General features: G+C 39.7%; 1 protein-coding gene across 3 annotated transcripts in view; it reads left to right on the top strand.

The window, feature by feature from the left end:
- CHCHD3 (coiled-coil-helix-coiled-coil-helix domain containing 3) overlaps positions 1-18,711 on the top strand; it is a 280,347-nt gene that overhangs the window by 182,499 nt on the left and 79,137 nt on the right. For all 3 annotated transcript variants that reach the window (XM_042925058.1, XM_042925048.1, XM_042925067.1), the window contains exon 5: positions 24-107. In XM_042925058.1, coding sequence (XP_042780992.1) covers positions 24-107 — 84 coding nt within the window. The remainder of the gene's footprint in view (positions 1-23; positions 108-18,711) is intronic.

Below are 18,711 nucleotides of genomic sequence, written 5' to 3'. Positions count from 1 at the left end.
ATATTCTTCATTTCTTTTTTTAGGCTAAGCAGCTGGAAGAGAAAGATCGAGTGATAAAGAAGCAGGATGCATTCTACAAAGAGCAGCTGGCTAGACTGGAGGAGAGGGTATGACTATTTCTTGTCATTGATTCTCTTCTTGTACCACATCTGCAGCTTTCCCATATGATTTATTTAAACATCAATAATTACAAATATAACTGTTTTCCTAGTTAACAAGTGGCCAGGAAGTGAAGACGCCAAGCAGGTAGATCATTCTCACAGGAAATATCATTTCTTCTTTGGTTGCCTTGGGTGTGGTCATGTTATTGGCTCAATGAGGCATTTAGCACTCTGCAAACGCCCTCATCTTTTTTCCTTAAATGTTTAAAAAAAAATTTTTTTTTAACGTTTATTTATTTTTGAGACAGAGAGAGACAGATCATGAATGGGGGAGGGTCAGAGAGAGGGTGACACAGAATCTGAAACAGGCTCCAGGCTCCGAGCTGTCAGCACAGAGCCCGACGCGGGGCTCGAACTCACGGACCGTGAGATCATGACCTGAGCCGAAGTCGGCTGCTTAACCGACTGAGCCACCCAGGCGCCCCTTTCCTTAAATGTATAGAAACTGCACTGCCTCCAGGTCAGATAGTAGAGTGCTACTCTTGTCTTTCTCAAACGTTGTGCAAAGTTGAGTACGTTCTTAGAAATGGTAGTGTTTTAAGGGGATATTATTGTCTTTATGAAATCTCAGTTTCCCTGCATTTGTGGCTAGGAAATGAATATCTCTCTTCAGAGTGGTGGCCAGGATGGGGCACCTGGGTGGCTCAGTCAGTTGGGTGTTCCACTTCGGCTTGGGTCATGGTCTCGCGGTTGCATGGGTTCGGGTATGCTGACAGTCAAAGCCTGGAGCCTGCTTCGGATTCTGTGTCTCCCTTTCTGCCCATTCCCCTCTCACACTCTATCTCTGGCTCTTTCTCAAAAATAGGTAAACATTTAGAGGAAAAAAAAAAAAAAAGTGGCGGGCAGGAGTTGAATAGTAGGAGTTGGGGAGAAGAGCTAAGTGGGGTAGCTGAGGCAGTACCTCTAGTCAACATGGCCCCAGAGTTTGACAGAGATGTAGAGGAGGGAATTAAGGCTAAAACAGAATGAGACCGTGGGTTTAAGAATGGGAGTTTGAGTACCTCATCGGTGCCCTTGTTCAGGAAAGTAGATTTATCTAGAATAATTTCATACATAGGTCATACAAAGCTAGCTTTCTCTTCCCTTTGATTGAGACTTCTAAAATTTGATTTGTTTAGAAAGGTGTTTAATAAGAAAGTAGATAAAATAAGAAATCTACTATTAAGCCCCATTCAGTACAATTATTAACACGTTAAGTATGTTCACCCATCTCTGTGTGTCACTAATCTGAGTGCTTCTTGCACACAGGGTTCATTTCCTCATTCATTGAGCAGCTATCTTCTTAAGCACCTAATAAATGTCAGGCCCTGGTCCAGTGCCAGAGATATACTAGTAAAAAAAAAATGAACCAAACTTCTGCCTCAGGGAGCTTAAATTCAATTAGAATCCAATATATCTATTGAATGGCAGGTTGCAATAATATGGATGAGCAATAAAGCAGAGAAAAAAGGAGTCCCAGGGCTAGCTAGGAGTGTTGGTGGGGATCTCGTGGAGAGGGAGGGCCTGTCTCATAGGTGGGTCTGCAGTAATGGGGAGCAAGCCAGCACCAAGTAGGGGTATGCATGGTATGTTTGAAAAGCTAGAGGGTTTGTGAGTATGGGAGCCTTCTGGCTGCTGTCTTGGGCAAGAACTGATACAAGAGAGACCTATTAAGATGTAGTGGCAATAATTCAGAAAAGGGATAGTGATGGCTTGGGCCAGGCCACTAGCAGTAGAGGGAATGAAATGGGGTTGGATATTTCACAGGCAAAGCTGGTCACATTTGCTGATGGTTTTGAACATGAGTGAACGAACTCAAGGATACTGTAGATCTATGGCTTTTATACCTAGAGGGATGGATTTTCCACAGGGGAAGACTAACCAAATATGGACCTGCATGTAGATGGTGGAGAAAATCAGGACTTTGATTTTAAATACTTAAAGTTTGGGGGATTTGTTAAGACATCCAAGTAGAGATGTGAAATAAGCATAGAGTGGAATGGCTTACAGCAGGAGGCAGCAGATTTTTCTCAGAAGGGCCAGGTAGGAAATATTTTAGGCTTTGCTGGCCATGTAATGGTTTCTGTCACGACTACCCCACTCTCGGTTCATTGCAGTGTGACAGCAGCCATAGCCAGTATGTCGCTGAACAAGTGTGATTGTATTCCACTTTATGGACACTGAAGTTTGAATTTCATGTAACTTTTGTATGTCATGAAATACTCTTTTTTTTTTTGATTGCGCCCACCCCCAATCATTTAAAAACCTAAAACCACTCTTAGGGCTATATAAAACAGATAGCAGGCTGGATTTGACCCATGAGTTATAGTCTACGGAACCCTGGTTCAGAGCACAGCCTGTGATGTCAGATGGCTTGGATTGAATTCACTGAGCGGACATTTACCTGCTGAGTTTTTGGGGGCACGCTACTTAGAATTTCAGTTTCTTTAGCAGTAAAATGAGGATGTAACAGTACTTATCTCACTGATTTGCTAGGTGAGCTAATTCTCATAAAGCACCTATTGTAGTATCCAGCATAGAATACCTACTCAGCCAGTGGTAGTTCTTATTTTACTTCCGTATTTCCAGAGCACCATACTTGGTAGTCGATGTTATTAGCAGGGTAAAATGCACCAGTGGTAGTTTTTGAGGTGATTTATCTAGCATCTCCTTTTTCCCCACCCTGAGACCGTTGTCTTTGCCTTCAGGTTTTACTATGCTAGGTACCTTTTGAATTTGTCATTGACCACTGTTGGGTACAAGAAAAGGCACTGAAAAATATTCACCCATTTCTCATAAGTCCACCAATTTGATGGAGATAATTCGGTGATTAGTGTGAAGTACCAAGAGGATTTGCTCTTCGTGCGTGAAACTGATCTGCTTCGCACGTAACTGTTGTTTTTGGCCTCAGGTTAGAACATGCAGTGGTATATCAGATGGATATGGTACGGTGGGGTCAAATCACTGCGATCAGCATTTTCTTATATAGGAAAAAAATATATATGTTTTCTTTTTGAAGATAAGGCTGGAAAGTAGTTATTTAGGAATTTTACCTGAAAACTGGGAAGCATTGGTGAGCTTAGAAAAATCCTGGGGTGGAATAATCACATTACTATTAGTTAATACCTAATAACTCCAGACTAGACCAGGAGCCAGAAGGCACGGTGCTGTCATCTTGTTATGTGACAAGTCACCTAGTTCTTCGGGTCTCTGGTTCTTCATCGATGAAGTGGGGGTAATACTCCGTTACTTGCTCACGTTTGTGAGTTATTGAGGGAACCAGATAAGATGATGTATATAAAAGCTCTTTGAAAACTGGAAAATGATTAGCAAAAGCTGTTGCCATTAAAGAAAGCTACTTACTTTCCGTTGTGTACAAAATACTAAAAATCATGAAATTACTTTAGTATTATTCAACTTTCTGCTGTCTTCTCCCATCTCTGTAAAATCCTGTTTACTATTGCCATTCCTGAAGTACCTACATTAATTTCATTCAACTAGATTTCTTCCAGGAATATTTGAGAGACATTTAGGTCTCCAATGATGAAGCATTTTCTAGGTTTAGTGCAGAAGACTGTAAAAAGAGTTCCCCTTGTATTGGGATGACAGTGAAAAGTACAATGTCTAACCATTTCTATTAGAAGTTCTCCATACACTTCGGGTTAGAAGATATAAAAGTGCTGAATCCAATAATGCATAATGTCAGAAAAATGATTATGATATTATGATCACTTGCAGAATCATCTAACTTACTGTATGAAATCCAGACTGCCTGTGGTTTAAAAGTGGTTTAAGCACATGTCTTTATTCTAACCAAATGAGATGATGAAACCATAGACTAGATACTAGGTGGTGTATCATTACTGAACAGGGAACATTGACCAGTCTTTCATAGAATCATTCCAAAAATGATCCCCTAAGATCACTTTACCACCTACCCGTCAACTAGGTGAACACCATAACTGTCTACATTATCACTTTTTGATGACTCATCATCTTATTACTTGAACTGTTCATTTTCATGGACTTGATACCAATTTCTTTTGAGAATATGAACCCAAGCCCCCTGAGCATGTGGAGCACATTTACTTCTATAGTACAGCTTGCCTCTTTGATCTGTTTCAATAAATTCTGTCAATTAGATAATTCCCACGTGTGAATGGAGCTTTTTCCTCGCGCATGTCCATAGTGGTTAGTTCACTAGGAGTCTGAGATAACTTTCTCCTACCACTAACTCATGGGGAGGAATAAGTAAAAAAAATAAAATAAGAATTTTTTAAAAATGTTTACTTTTTGAGCAGGGGGGCAGAGAGAGAGAGAGAGAGAGAGAGAGAGAGAGAGAGAATCTCAAGCAGGCCCTGCACTGTCAATGCAGAGTCAGATGCCAGGCTCGATCCCAGGAACTGTGAGATCATGACCTGAGCTGCAATCAAGTCAGACGCTTAACCACCTGAGCCACCCAGGAGCCTCAGAATAAGTATAATTTAACTGGACACCAGTTCACCCTTCTTAGAACCAGTATTCCAAAACCAGCAACTCTTTGTTGAGAAAAAAAGTCAAAGCCATTTGAAAAGTCTTTCAAGTCCTTATTTCTTTGGAAAGGTTGCTGGCTTTGTCAAACAACATTGAACATAGTTGTGAATTGAACTTCTATGTGTAAAGAACATGAAAGGGGTCACATTTAGGTATGTCACGTCATTGAAAGAGACTTGAACACTAACTCTGGTTGTTGATGCCAGAGACTTGGAGAATATTGCTTCCTGATTGGTGATTTGATGAGAGGAAACCTAGGGCAGCTTTCAAAGCGAAGGTTCTTAAGTGTTTTTAGGAAGCTTTCAACAAATTGGTAAGGGAATTCTCCATAGTGTTTTATATACCTCTCTTCAAGGTGCCATATTCATGATAACTGTGGTAAGTTATCTGTTTTTATCTTGTAAATTCCTTCAGAGCAGAGGTAATTTTCTTGTCCCTGTATGTTCCACAACTCACGTAGGAGTTGAGTGAATGAATCCTAGATTTACTAAGCTTATACCATAAAATGATGTCTAAGCAATTAATGTATACTTTTAACTATCCACCAAGTAAGTGGTAATCTTCTTCATTAGTCATTTAAATTAATAGTATATATCTGCCCTCTGAGAATCATATTTAAGTTTGACTACCTTAATACTATTTGTAGCATCATCATCATTGTAGTAACTCAGAATAATGTTTTTCGAGTATTTACATGTGCCAGACCCATTGCACGGACTATGTCATTTTATTCACACACACAGCACTATGAGGCTATCAATCCTGTTGTTGAGATGAAGGCCCTAAGGCTTCAAGTAATTTGCTGGAGAACATACAGCCAAAGCTTCTCAATCTGGGGCAGGTCCGGCACCTGACCTTTTAGCCATTAGCCAGTATTAGCTTTAATATTTGTTAGTTCTCCACTCATGAGTTAAATCCTGCTGGTTGTTTGTTCTTGGGGTGGTAAATTCATTCTTTTTGGCTTCTAATACAGCGTTTTTTGGTCCTGATGTTAAAATGTGATTAATGCTGCCTTATAAACTGCAAGGGTGTTAAGCATTCAAAATGCAGAATCTTCCCCCAGGATTTGGTACTTCCCGGGGACATTTGGCCAAAAGGAAATACGTAAAGTCAGTATTATTACCTACCAATTACAGCGTGATACCTCTAAGAGTTATTTTAATATCTAGTTGTGCTTCTTCTACTTCAAAGTAAGGAGTTCATAGTCATTCAAACAGTTTAAAAATGTTTTTGAACCATCCATCTGTATGTTCGTTGTGTTGCTCTAGGAGAGTCATCTCATTCCATCTCTAGAAAGAAAACAGACTCTGTTACTGTTGATAAGCCGCTTTGATGGCCATTTCATTAGGATCTGGATCGCTTGTCTTCATGTTCTTCAGGGAAATGTGTATTTTCCAGTAGTCTGTTACCCCTATGGCGGGAGGGAAGCGAGAAGCAAGGCCAGGCCATAGTATGAGAGGGCAGAGTCCAGATTCCCCCAGAGATCTTCCAGCATGAAGGACCCCCTCCTGCCCAGGACATCTTGGAGATGTGAGTTCTTTGATGATTAGTGTGTCTTGCGTGTCTAACTTCTCAATTATGAACTTGAATTGATTTGCTCTACTGAATCCACTTTGCTCCTGGCACTCGTAAGAATGGCGGGGTTTGGCACAGTGTGAAGAGAGCTATAAAAGCCCTGGTGAGCTGAGGAGCTGAGGGAGATCAGAGGGCTTAGTTAGCTACAGTTATAATGTTCAGAGCAACAGGGTAGGGGGATCTGTATTGCTCTCAGTTTATAGGCTCCTCCGGATTTCAGCAGCTATTTGCATACACACTGCAGTCAATCCCATACAATTAAGGAGAGGGAATTGTACAAGCTGGGCAAAAGAGAGCAATGCAAAGAGAATGGTGAAAAATAAATTGTCATTAAGAAGAAAAGTACTTCGCTAGTTTGTCACCTGTGGAGAGAGTTACTAATTAAATTCTAAGGTCGTGCTTACTTACATCAAATGAGCAATTTTTAAAAGCCTTTTACTTATAGTGGGTGGCATATCTTCCATTGCATCATAAAGAGTTGGGCTCATCTGTATGATTAATTGGATTTTTTGATTGCTTGACTTCTTTGTCAATTAGTACCTCGGTTTCTCTTTTCCTTTGTGCAAAGCTTGGGGGAGAATAATGCCAACAATGACATTAAAGAGAAACGACAACAGAGCGGATTATTGTCAACCCAATGTGCTCCTTATGGGAAGAAATTATTATGTATTTTTATTACCAGATGAAGTCTGTCATTATAAAAATACTTCATTGAGTGAAACTTGGTCAGCCTTTTGAAGGGATTAATATAGGATAGAATCAGAGATCAGCGCCATCTGAAATACTAAAACATAAACATTCTTTTTGGGTAGGAAGATAATAAAGTCAATTTATGGGATAAAAAAATTCTTTGGTAGTTTCACCCTCAAATGCTCTCTAAACAGTCATCATTACCTATTCTAGGTCATATGGGTAGCTCATTCATATATAATAAATTTTATTGTGTGGGCTGCTTTGGCCATACGGTGTGACATAGCAAATTTAACACAGTAGTTAAAAGCAAGTACAACTTTGTGGTACATAACTAACTAGTTTGCGTTTGTCAACCTAGAGATCTATTATTCCCTTGGCACCCTGAATTGTTGTACTGCCTTCCTCATTCATCTTGAAATCAGGACAGATTCCCTGTCGTCTGAAGTTACCCAGCGTTGCAGAAACAGAGTTCTCTGGTCCACGAGTTGGACACTGAAGGCAGTGGAAGCCAGTGAGTGACTCTTTTCATTGTAATGCCATCACACACGACAGAGGTTTTAGTAGTGGTTTACCTTGAGTTCCTCTTTTTTTTCTCATTAGCAAGTAGTGATAATTCAACTAAATATACTTAGGTTTTAATTATTAGGTAGAGAAATTAATAAGGGTCAGTATCATTACAACTTTTGCTAATATAATTGACATAGTTCTTTATAATGTGGGTTCAAAGACCAAACCCTTTTATACTCTAAACTACCTCCCTAAAGGAAGCTTGTTGTTGCAAATACTCCAAAAGCAGCAAGCAGGAATGGAGGTTTTTGTTTTTGGTTTTTTTCCTTCTGTTTTGTTCTCCTTGGGGGGAAGGGAGTGATCCACGCAAGATAGTGGGTATGGGGGTCTTATCCTTAATTCATTATTCAACAAGTCCTTCAAACACTCTGGCTTTTCTGTTAACCTCTCTGAATTTCCTAATGGGAAATGTGATTTGGATAACCTCGAAATGCTTTTTGAATCTGGCTTTACGGTTATGCGACTTACATTCTTTTCTGGGGTGAGCCTGTTAAAAGTGTATCCCATGAATATTATCCTTTTAACTGGAGCCAGTTTTTCTGTGCCTCACTTTAGAGGAAAGATTTGCAAATCACAGGATCAGCACTTAATTTGGGGCTCTATTTACCATGTAGGCTGTCAAGAAGTATTAACCTGAAGGTAAGATGAGAGCATGGTACACCAGGTATTAAATAGCATTATCCATCCTGCTTGCTACAGTAAATAGGATTTCACCATTATGATGTGTCAGGGCTTTCAGTGAAATCAAATTTACAAGACACTAAACTGCCATCCTCTCTGCTGAGCAGCTTTATTCTGGGATCTTGCTTTCATATTAATCCTGTTGGTAGGAAATACTTGTACCAATTGTGCATGGAAATTATAATTTAATGATCTCTTCCTTTTCTCTATTCAGGGCTTAGAATGGACCACTGTGCTTTGCAGTGATAGCCCCAGGGCTCTGAGAAAGAGATAATACAGAGTTCAGCTTTAAAGCCCAGTATTGCCTTTTCGTGAGTGCTTGTGATGATCAGAAGTGCCACGACGCCAACCATATGGGATGCGTACTTTCTCAACTCCTCACATTTCCTTTACCTTGTAAAAGACCATACCGTAAAATAATTAAATTCTGTTTACCATAACAGTTTTTTTAAAACGATATGCCACTTGAACGTGTAAAGACAAGGTAAGAAGTAAAGTGTTAGGAAATCCAGGGAAAATTAATTTCACTTTTAAAGATTTCTGTTTTGTGTGAGGAGGCTCAGCCAGGCTGTTTTATTTGTCAAACAATGAATACCCCTTTTCCTTTCTTTGGGATCTTTTCTTGCCGTTGGTGAGAACCCTGCAGCCAGGAAGTCATCTTGTGTTTCCGGTGTATGTGATTGAAAATGGGCTGGACCTCTGAATCTTCTCTGCATCCAATTTCATAATTAGTGATTGTTTTGTTCCTTGGTATCTTGTTTAGTTATAAATTTCAAACATACTCCATTTAGTTATACATAGTTATACCAGCCAATGTTTACTTTCCTGTTTCACTGACTGAGGAATTGAAATACACGAATATTAATTTTTTTTTTAAAAGAAAATTGCAGGGCTGGTGTTAGAAAATGCTCTTGAATCCCAGTTTTATGTTCAGACCATGAGCCAGCTGTGCCTCTATAAGGGATTACATTTCAACACATTAGCTCCAGTTAGAAAGATCTATTTGGTCATTAAAACATTTGCAAATAATATTAGCTCATAACATCATCAATAAAGAAGTGCCCACATCTGAACTTGGCATATAAAGCAGGTTGGCACAGTAAGGGCAGCATTCAATAAAGGGAACCTAAATCCAATTTGGCCACAGAGACTAAGTAGGATTTTGATCTGGGTCATTCTTAGTCTGAATTTTCAGGGGCTAGAAGGAGTCCTTGTCATTTACCGTTGATTCAAAAACACCTTTGTTAAACCCCGCCGGTGAGCCAGGCAGTGTATGTAGGTATAGTGACGAATACAAATGGCACAAACACCCTTTGGCATCTGGTACAGAGCTTTTAATTGCCACAGCGGATCCAGGGAGACTATGCCAGACTATTATTTTCCAGAGCAGAGATGTTTTGTGAGGAGTAGCTGCCATTTTTGTCTCAGAGAGCTAAAGATCATGGGATTTAGAGGGGAATTTAGTGAGTTGGAGTGATCTATCAGGTTAAAGGCTCAGATAAAGACCCGGTGAACTGGTTACCTTCAATAGCTGTCTTTGAAAATAAATATTAAATATGTAAGTTACATGAAGACCAGAAATATTTCCCCTTTGATCACCATGGCACACAGTAGGCACTAGCGAACTCTTAAAAATTAATGTGTTTGTCAAGAAGTGGGCTGGGTTCCACGGCCAAATAATTTTGAAGAATGTTAGGTTTAACTAGCTGAACAGATTTCTTTACTGTAGGCCTTGTCAGAGTTTATATACATCCAGAGCTTCCAAGATGAGGATGCTGCATGCCATGTTTCAGCATTACGCTCAAGCCAGGGAATCGTTTTTTCAGGAAACACTAGCTTATCCCAGCACACCATCTGAGATCTGCTGTGCCCTGCACAGTGCCGTTTCCTACAGTTTTGAGTCCTTCCTGATTTCCATCGTAGGACCCCGAAGTCAAGAGCCATAGTTTCATTAGTAGAGTTTCTAATTTGAAGACTTCTGAGGGACTGCAGCCATCCTAGAATGGTCTGCCATTACACTGTGTTGCAAAAGAGGAGACAGACGAGAAAGGCCGGAGGATTCTTAAGGTCCTCTGGAGTGGGGGTTGTTCACACTTTTAGTTCTCTTTATAATCATTAGTCTTTCTAAGAATCTTTAGAAAACGGTGCCTATGATTCTCAGTGTTGTGTTTATATTCACATTCTTTATTCAGGCTTGCGTTATTCCAGTTCTGCAGACTTGGGAGTGAGGGGTAGTAGGGTTTTCACTAGAGCGCTTCTATCTCTGGACCCAGAATTATGCTCATTAACCCAGGACTTGTATGTACATCCTTGAGTGACGAATCAGACAGGGGGTGCTGATGCCACCAAGAATCAAGGTCCAAATAGGAATTTTCTTCTTTTTTATAAAATGAAGTAGGATGGTAATCAAATTAGATAAATATTTAATTACCATTGCAGGCCTTTAAAAATCTTCCCACAGTGTTTACACAGTTCTAGAGCTAGAAGACTAAGGACAAGATGTATTAACACCTTCCTTTCCTTCAGAGCCTTGAGTTTTCTGTGACCCTTCAGGAAGAGTTTATAGGACTGGCTAGTATTTGATGAGGAAGCTCTAGGTTTTGCTTGCCTAGGTCGGAAAATGTGGTCTTTGTATCCAATGAGCTAAGCGGAATAAAGGTCAGTAGTCATGTGCTCTTAATTTCAGTTGCCTTCAGGCACAGTTGAAAACACGAGGTCCGGGGAGAATAATGTGGCCACGGTACTGTGCCCTCGCTATTTGTAGGTCTCACTTAAGATCTATAAGAGCAGGAACCTTGTCTGTTCACTGTTGTATCCCCAGTCCCTGGAACAGTGCCTAACACATAGTAGGTGCTTTGCAAATCTTTGTTGAATAAATGAATGAATGAGTTTTCAGGAGGTAAAAGTCTTTAATATAAAAAACGATCATGTAGTTAAGATACTCATCTTCCAGCTTACTTAGTGTCCACCTTACCTCAGGTTACACCTTATCCTGCAGGTTTTCTTAGAGATTTGGGTGAGGGTCCTTCTGGTCCAGTCACACTAGCTACTGATATTAATACAACGGCACATCTTATTTATATAAAATTAAACATCGGTGTAGATACTACTTTTTGAGCAAAGTTTTGAAGTAAATTAAATCATATTGCCTAAACAGTGTTCTTAGCCATTACTTTTTACATAGTTTTGAAGAGGAGGTAAACAATTTTATCTACACGCCCTGTCTTAAATAGAATGCCCAGCTTCATGTATGATCCCCAGACTTGGCTTTGGGTGAAAACGCTCTTTGGCCTATTACACTGTGGACAGTGTTGGCCAAGAAATATGGTATCCGTGTTGGTATCATCAGCAGTGTCATTGAAACAGCTGCCATCTACTGAGGAGTTAGTATTAGCCGGGCAGTGTATGAAAGGACTTAACACCATCCTTTTAATGCCAGCACAGACCCTTCGGGGATGGTATTTTCTGTCTTCACCACCCGGTCTGTTGTTGATTTTGTTGTCGAGGCTCAGAGACCTCAAGTAACTTGCCTTGAGTTTCCCAGCTGTTGTAGCCAGGCCCTTCTCTTATCCTCATTAATAGTCTTTTCTCTTGTGTGACCTGTGCTTTCTGGCCTTATATTCGTTATGCAGTTCCAGTCCCCTGCCCCTTGTTTTGAGACGATTTTTGGTGGAAGTGGGCATGACACTTTTAGAGCCATTAGAGTTAAGGAGCAGGTTCTCAGCTGAGTCTCCCCTAGCATCTTTTGTTCTTGGCTTCTTTTATAAACTCTGCACCAGTAGGCTTACTTAATGGTGGATCGTGTTCCACAGTAAAGAGAGATTGCGCCAGTTTCTTTTATAGGGCCTGATCAGATGCTGGATACAATTCGTCTGACGAAGTACACAGACCAGATTGATAGGAGAGGTGGCAAAAGGTCTGCAGATTGGGCCTTATTCCTCGGAGGATGGAGAGAAAGAAGGTGGTCTGAGAAATACTCTGGGGAGAAGCATCCAGAAATCAAAGTTACAGGCCAAGCTAGATCAGCCATGTAATGGCAAGTCTTAGTGTGCTGGCAGCAAGGAGAGAACGGGATGTGGTATCCCCTTCCAGCTCGCACTGCTACTTGGACACGTTTTCCCCGGCCGTCTTCCTTTGCCACAGCTCATTTTGCAGAATCATTTCTTTCTAGTACATCTCTGGTGAAGTAGCCCTTGAACCCTGTCTCCACAACAGCCCAGCTTTGTTATTTGCCCACTGGTTAGATTGTATACATGTAGAATCCTGGGGCATAAACTTCCTGTAGATTTGGATCATGGTCACACAAATAGAAGTTTACTGTCAATTTCCTTTCTCTAATTTAAGGCCAGAAATAGTCCTCCTATCGTGGAGCTATTTGAACTTCCAACTCAGTGGCTTCCTTAGACTCTTCTTCAGAATTAACCTGAGTAATTTCAGTATTATAAATCTCAGAAATACACCATTCAGTCAACTAAACAGAAGCCATTTCTCCATTTCATCTCTCGTGATGGTCTCCATCTGCCGCTTCAGCGTTGCTCACTAGGAAATCTCTAAGCTTGCTGTCTCTCTGTACATTCTTCTACCCTGTGTTAGACATCCCCCTTTTAGGGGATGTGGAGCACCTACTATGTGTCCAGGTGCCATGCATTGTAGGCACCTGAGATACACAGAGTGGCTGAATCCGACACAGTTCATCTCTTGTCTCTCCTCCTTGCCTGTTACCTCTTGTTAATATCAGTGTTTCTAGAGCTTAATCCCAGTGTGCTTCTGCCTTGCCCAGATGGACAGTATGTGATGGATCAGATGGATCAGTATGTGATGGTACAGAGAGTGCAGACACAGGCAGGAGAAGGGTAGTTTAAGGTGGAGAATTGAGATCCTCAGGTTATCTCCTCCGGTAGGTAATCTGCGTGTTGAGATCTGTTTTTCCGCTTATCTCAGTGTCATTCACATAAAAATGTAACTAGAACTACACTGAGTGTTTCTGTAGTTCAAAAAAAAATAATACATAATAAATTATGAATGGTCTATTCTTTCATGATACATTTGCTGTAAATTGTAGAAGTTTGGCAGACATTCCTAGAACTGTTTGTCAAAATTAAATAGTATGCATTTAAAGACAGAGATTGGCATTTCTCTTTTGGGTACATTAAAAAATTATGTATCATTTGGATGTGACCCTGAACTCGGTGCCCAAAAGAATAGTGCCAGAAAGACAAAAGAGTGTTCTAGTCTAAATAAATGCACAAGTTATATCGAGTAACTACATTTACAGAAATATCAGTTATACTCTAGCTATTTAAGAGTAATTACACAAAAGATAGTTTTTGAATGAATATTACTTTAGGAGTAGCCAAATGGAAACAGTGATTATGATGGAATCCTGGATTTCAAGCCTTGCCAGGCAACAAAACAAGATTGCCTATATTTGAAGCCTGTGCTCACTGACAATTAAAACCATTATTGATACAGCAACCTGGATTCTGAATGAATGAAATGGAGTATTTTATAGACATGAAAGTTTACTGCTCCCTGGAACTTTAGCATTTGTCTAGTATGGAAGTATACTTTTTCAGACAAAGAAGCAGAAGCCTGGAGGTTTAAAAATTGGTTTTATATAGTTGGCAGAGTGCTGGCAGTATTTAGTCCTTATTATTATCTTTTCAAATAGGTTCTAAGTAAGTAAATGAATATTTATTTTGGCTCTTAGAACTGATTGGTGTTAGGGTGGTCATCCCAAGTACTGCAAAGGTGACTGAAATATATTGGATACTTGGATACCATTCCTTATGTTTTATGAAACTCAAACAAAACTTCACTGGGTTTATTGATACCATGGCACAAAGCAGGCACGCGGTAGTTTTTTTAATTAATTGCTGTGCTGAATGAAAGAAAGTTCCAGTAGAACTTGCCTGATTTGTTCTAACAGAGAAAAGGACAGCTAACTTGCTGATTCGTTCCATTTGCTAATTTTCACATACTCACTGTGTTGTAAAGCGGTAATTTCCAAATGCTTGTCTCTCAGTTATTTCATAATTACTTGAGATGTTTAATAACCCCAGGCCTCAGCAAGTTAGGGAGATGGGCTTAGATGATCCTAGTATTCCTCAGAGGCTTGAGACCTCTCCCTCACAGGACCACAAAGTAAACATAATGACATCAAAGATCAGTCATGTCAGACCTACTTTTTGACTCTTCGTCCTTAAAAACACCACACGCAACCTGTTTCACCCAAGAGCCTCATCAGTAAAGTGGTTTTCATAACGTCTTGAGGGTGTAGAGATGAAACCAAATATTTTATGTGAATTTATATGGATATTACATTCGGATAGCAGCTATTGCCAAGCCTCAGTCTCCAGCATCTAGGAGGATGATAATTACGCACAATTTGAGGTAACTTGTTGGGGACAAAAACTCTAGGAAAAAAGTATCCATTATTTCGTTATGTTGAAATGTTATATTGAATTTTGCCAGAAACAACGATTAGCTCAATTGTATAACCATTTTGTAATGCAGGAAAAAAGAAGAAAACTGCAGTTAGGTCTGCCTAATCTTTTAGGTTTTCAGAGCTCTGTAAATACCTTTTTATTTGATAAAATGAGATTTCTCTTTGTTTTTATTAAAAAAATTTTTTTTAAATGTTTGTTTATTTTTGAGAGAGAGAGAGCGTGAGCAGGGGAGGAGCAGAGCAAGAGGGAGACACAGAATCCAAAGCAGGGTCCAGGCTCTGAGCTGTCAGCACATAGCCCAATGCAGGGCTCAAACCCACGAACCATGAGATCATGACCTGAGCCAAAGTCGGACACTTAACCGACTGAGCCACCCAGGCGCCCCAAATAAGATTTCTCTTGTATGTATATCCCTTGAAATTTGAATGACTCTGTGTGTGTGTGTGTGTGTGTGTGTGTGTGTGTGTGTGTGTATTAGAGAGAGGGAGAGAGATCAAATCTGGACACTTCAGTGTATTTAAGCTGAGGTCTTTTCTTTCATCCTCCATTTTTTGAGGAGAGGCTGGTTAGAATCTTTGTTCATTTATGACTATAAGGCCGGCCAGTAGGTGGGAGATTAAAAAGAACAACAACAAAATGGAGCTGGTTGAACTCACTTCTCCAGGTTAGGAATGGTTTGTTTATGAAACATTGAGATATTGTGATTCTGGAGGGTGGCTCCCCAAGCCCAGGGACTGACACGTAAGGAGACTGGGTTCTAGAGACGTGTGGTTGCAAAGTTCAGGGGAAGCAGCTTTAAGGAAGTAGCTGGGGTACGAGGAGCACAGGGATGGAGGAGACTGAAGAATCTGTAGAATTATTAAATGTGCTATGATTACATGTGTTTTACTTGAATATTTTTTATTTTAATCTTCCATCGGAAGTCTCTGATCTGGGATATCAGTGCAGAATAAGGATTGACTTTTCTTTGTGATTTTTTGGGTCAGTCTTGCAGAGTTTTTATTTAACAAGTAGTACAGAATGAGTTATGTTTTCATCTTCTGTACTATCCATTAAAGAAGGAGAAAGCATGAAAGCCTGGGTGAAAACAGGTCATAGGGTTGTGTTGGGGCAAGAGCAAGGAGATACGTGGGAAAACAAAAACCAAAAACAAAAGCACAGTAGAGTGATTCCTTGACACAGACTGTGCTTTAATGATGGATTTCATGGATCAGAATATTATTCCTGGTTACAGGGGTCTTTTTTTTTTTTTTTCTCTTAAATGAGGCTTTTATTTTGGATTGTATTCCTGAGAGGCAGAAAACATTTCTGGTGTGGTCATGACTTTGGGGAAATAACAGTGGGATGTTGATATCAAATCGTAAATTTCATTTCCACAGAAAAGTGTATTAGGTCAGACTTAATTCTGGCATGTCTCATCATTTTGTGCAGTTTATGCAAGAGTCTGTTAAAAGTACCACCAAAGAGCAAAATCACTGAAGTCCTTTTAATTATAAAACTAACACCTCAGCATATTGTTGGCCTGCTCAGAAAAAAAAAAAAAAAAAAAAAAAAAAAAAAAATCACAGTAGGTTGTGTTAACTTTCTTAAGAAAATACCTTTTTTAAAAAAAAAAAAATTATTTTTGAGAGAGAGAAAGACAGAATGCAAGCGGGGGAGGAACAAAGAGAGAGGGAGACACACAATCCAAAGCAGCCTCCAGGCTCTTAGCTGTCAGCACAGAGCCTGACATGGGGCTCAAACTTATGAACTGCGAGATCATGACCTGAGCTGAAGTCTTAACCGGCAGAGCCACCCCGGCGCCCCAAGAATATACCTCTTTTGACTAGATTTCTCCAGAGGCATTCTGAGATTAGAGAATTTGCATAGAAATAAATGACTAAATACTACATCTAAAAAACAAAATCAGCAAACAGTAATATTTTCAAAAGATCTCTGTGAACCTCTGTGTTGCTCTCCTGTAATTTAAATTTTTATGTCTCTCCCACAGCTTCCTGTTGTCTTTATTGCTTGGGCCTCAAAAAACCCAAATACAACGAATATTGGTTTGGCCCCTTAAATTATCTTTTATATATGCAGATCTTGTATTTTCAGTCCCTGGAAACCAAGTATATTTTAATGACTGAAGTATGCAGTTATTGTAGTATAAATTATGGGCATTATAAGGATTAAACCGTTTCTCAATCGTGGGTGAATGTCTTTTTTTATTTGAATATGCTATAATTTAAAGATAAAAGCATAAGTAACTGTAATAAATTGTATTTTTCTTTCCCATTTTCTCTGTGGTACAAAATACGGCAACTTGCCACCTTGCACACCCACACGGCAGTTTAAAAAATTTCCCAGAGCTTATTTTATATAATGTACTTTCTGGATCTTCCCATTATCTGAAGAAAATCATTTTTCTTTTGAGAAAATTACTGCTCTTAAAGTTTATCCACATAGAAAAATGGGCATAGGTAGGTTCTCTCTTTGCTTTGTAGTTTTCATTATTCATTTATCCAAAAATCAGTAATGGCAATAAAATACTGTATGTTCTTGGTAAGTATTTTAAGGAACAGAAATATTGACTTTTACTTAACATACATCTAGTCACTTTCTTTATCTATGGACATTTTATGGGAGAAAGGAATGTGTGCTGATTTTAGTTAACAAGTGAAATAAACTTTCTAAACTATACATTCTCATAAACCTACCTTGTGTGTTCCTCATTCATTTTTGTTGGATTCAAGAATGATTGTCCTCCAATTTCTTGGTCCCATCTGTGATTTAGAATGCTTTTTAGATAGTTTGCTGGGTTTGCATGAACATGAAAATCATTATTGCTTTAACTGGCAATATTAATTTTTTTTAAACAAGCAGTTTAGTACCCCATTACAGTTTAGAAATTTTTATTTTCAGTATCTTTTTCTTTTCTTTGTCACCGTGAGCTCTTCACCAGGCTGGATCATTCATTTAATATTTATTTAGAACAAACTGTATGGCGGACTCCATTTTAGGCTCCGGGAATATACCAGAGAGCAAAATTGACAAAAATTCCTGGTTTTGCAGAGTTAACACTCTGTTGATATTGACAGTATATAACAAATATATTTTATGTCAAGCAGTAATGAGTCCTGTGAAGAGAAATAACTCATAATAAGGGAAGAGAAAATGACAAGCTTGTGTGTGTTGGGGTGAGAACAGATAGGTGCAGATGTTGTTTTATACTGACAGGCCTCTGATTAGGTGCCACTTGAGCAGGGACCTGAGCGCCAGGCGTGAACCACGCATATGGGGGAAGAGCCTTCTGGCAGGCCCCGTTGCACACCAGTTGCCCACATCTCTTGCCTTGATTCCATGCCATTTATTGCTCTAGCGCATTCTTCACTATCTTTTCAGCAAGTGCCAGGTTTGCTTTTCAAGTACAGTATCTGTCTTGCCAAGCCTGGCAGACGTTGCTTATTTCGGTCTGTACTTTGTTAGCAGATCAGTTCTGTTGAGTTCAAATGGCACTCCAGTTTCAAGGGTGATTCTAATCCTCATTCTCCTAGAGGACTAGAAAATAGGTACTCTGGATCTGGTAAGTGAATACTCCAGTATTTAAAAGAAAATTCCTTATCAATGGAAATGTGCCCACAGGTCTCCCTGTGACCTCACATTCCTTTCCTCAGGCCCCCATCACCCTCCTCCACATCCAAGTCAGCAGGAATAATCCTGCCCAGCTATTTGAAAGGAGGAACCACAGCATTTATTGTGAGCTTACCATTTGCCAGCACTGTGCTGCATACGTCATATACATTCATGTGCAGGCCTGTATCCTCCTTTTACCTTGGAGCAGACAGTGGCAGAGTAACAATGTTCTCAATTCTCAATGTCCACATTCTCAATCTCTGTGCTGCATAGACTCTTGGGAGGCCAGAGTTGGGATGGGATTGGATTAGACACAAAGAATCACGCAGGCCTCTTGCACTCGGTGTCCCTAACCAAAGCTGAACACTATGTGGATTACCCACATACGTTGTAATATTAGTCGCACAAAGATTTCTCCTCTAATCATGTCCACAGATTGGACATGGTTAGCCTGTTTTCGT

The sequence above is a fragment of the Panthera leo genome, chromosome A2 (genome assembly GCF_018350215.1).
Source record: "Panthera leo isolate Ple1 chromosome A2, P.leo_Ple1_pat1.1, whole genome shotgun sequence".
NCBI lineage: Eukaryota > Metazoa > Chordata > Mammalia > Carnivora > Felidae > Panthera > Panthera leo.
Note: the sequence above shows the minus strand (reverse complement) of the source record. Positions and strands in the feature narration are given on the sequence as shown.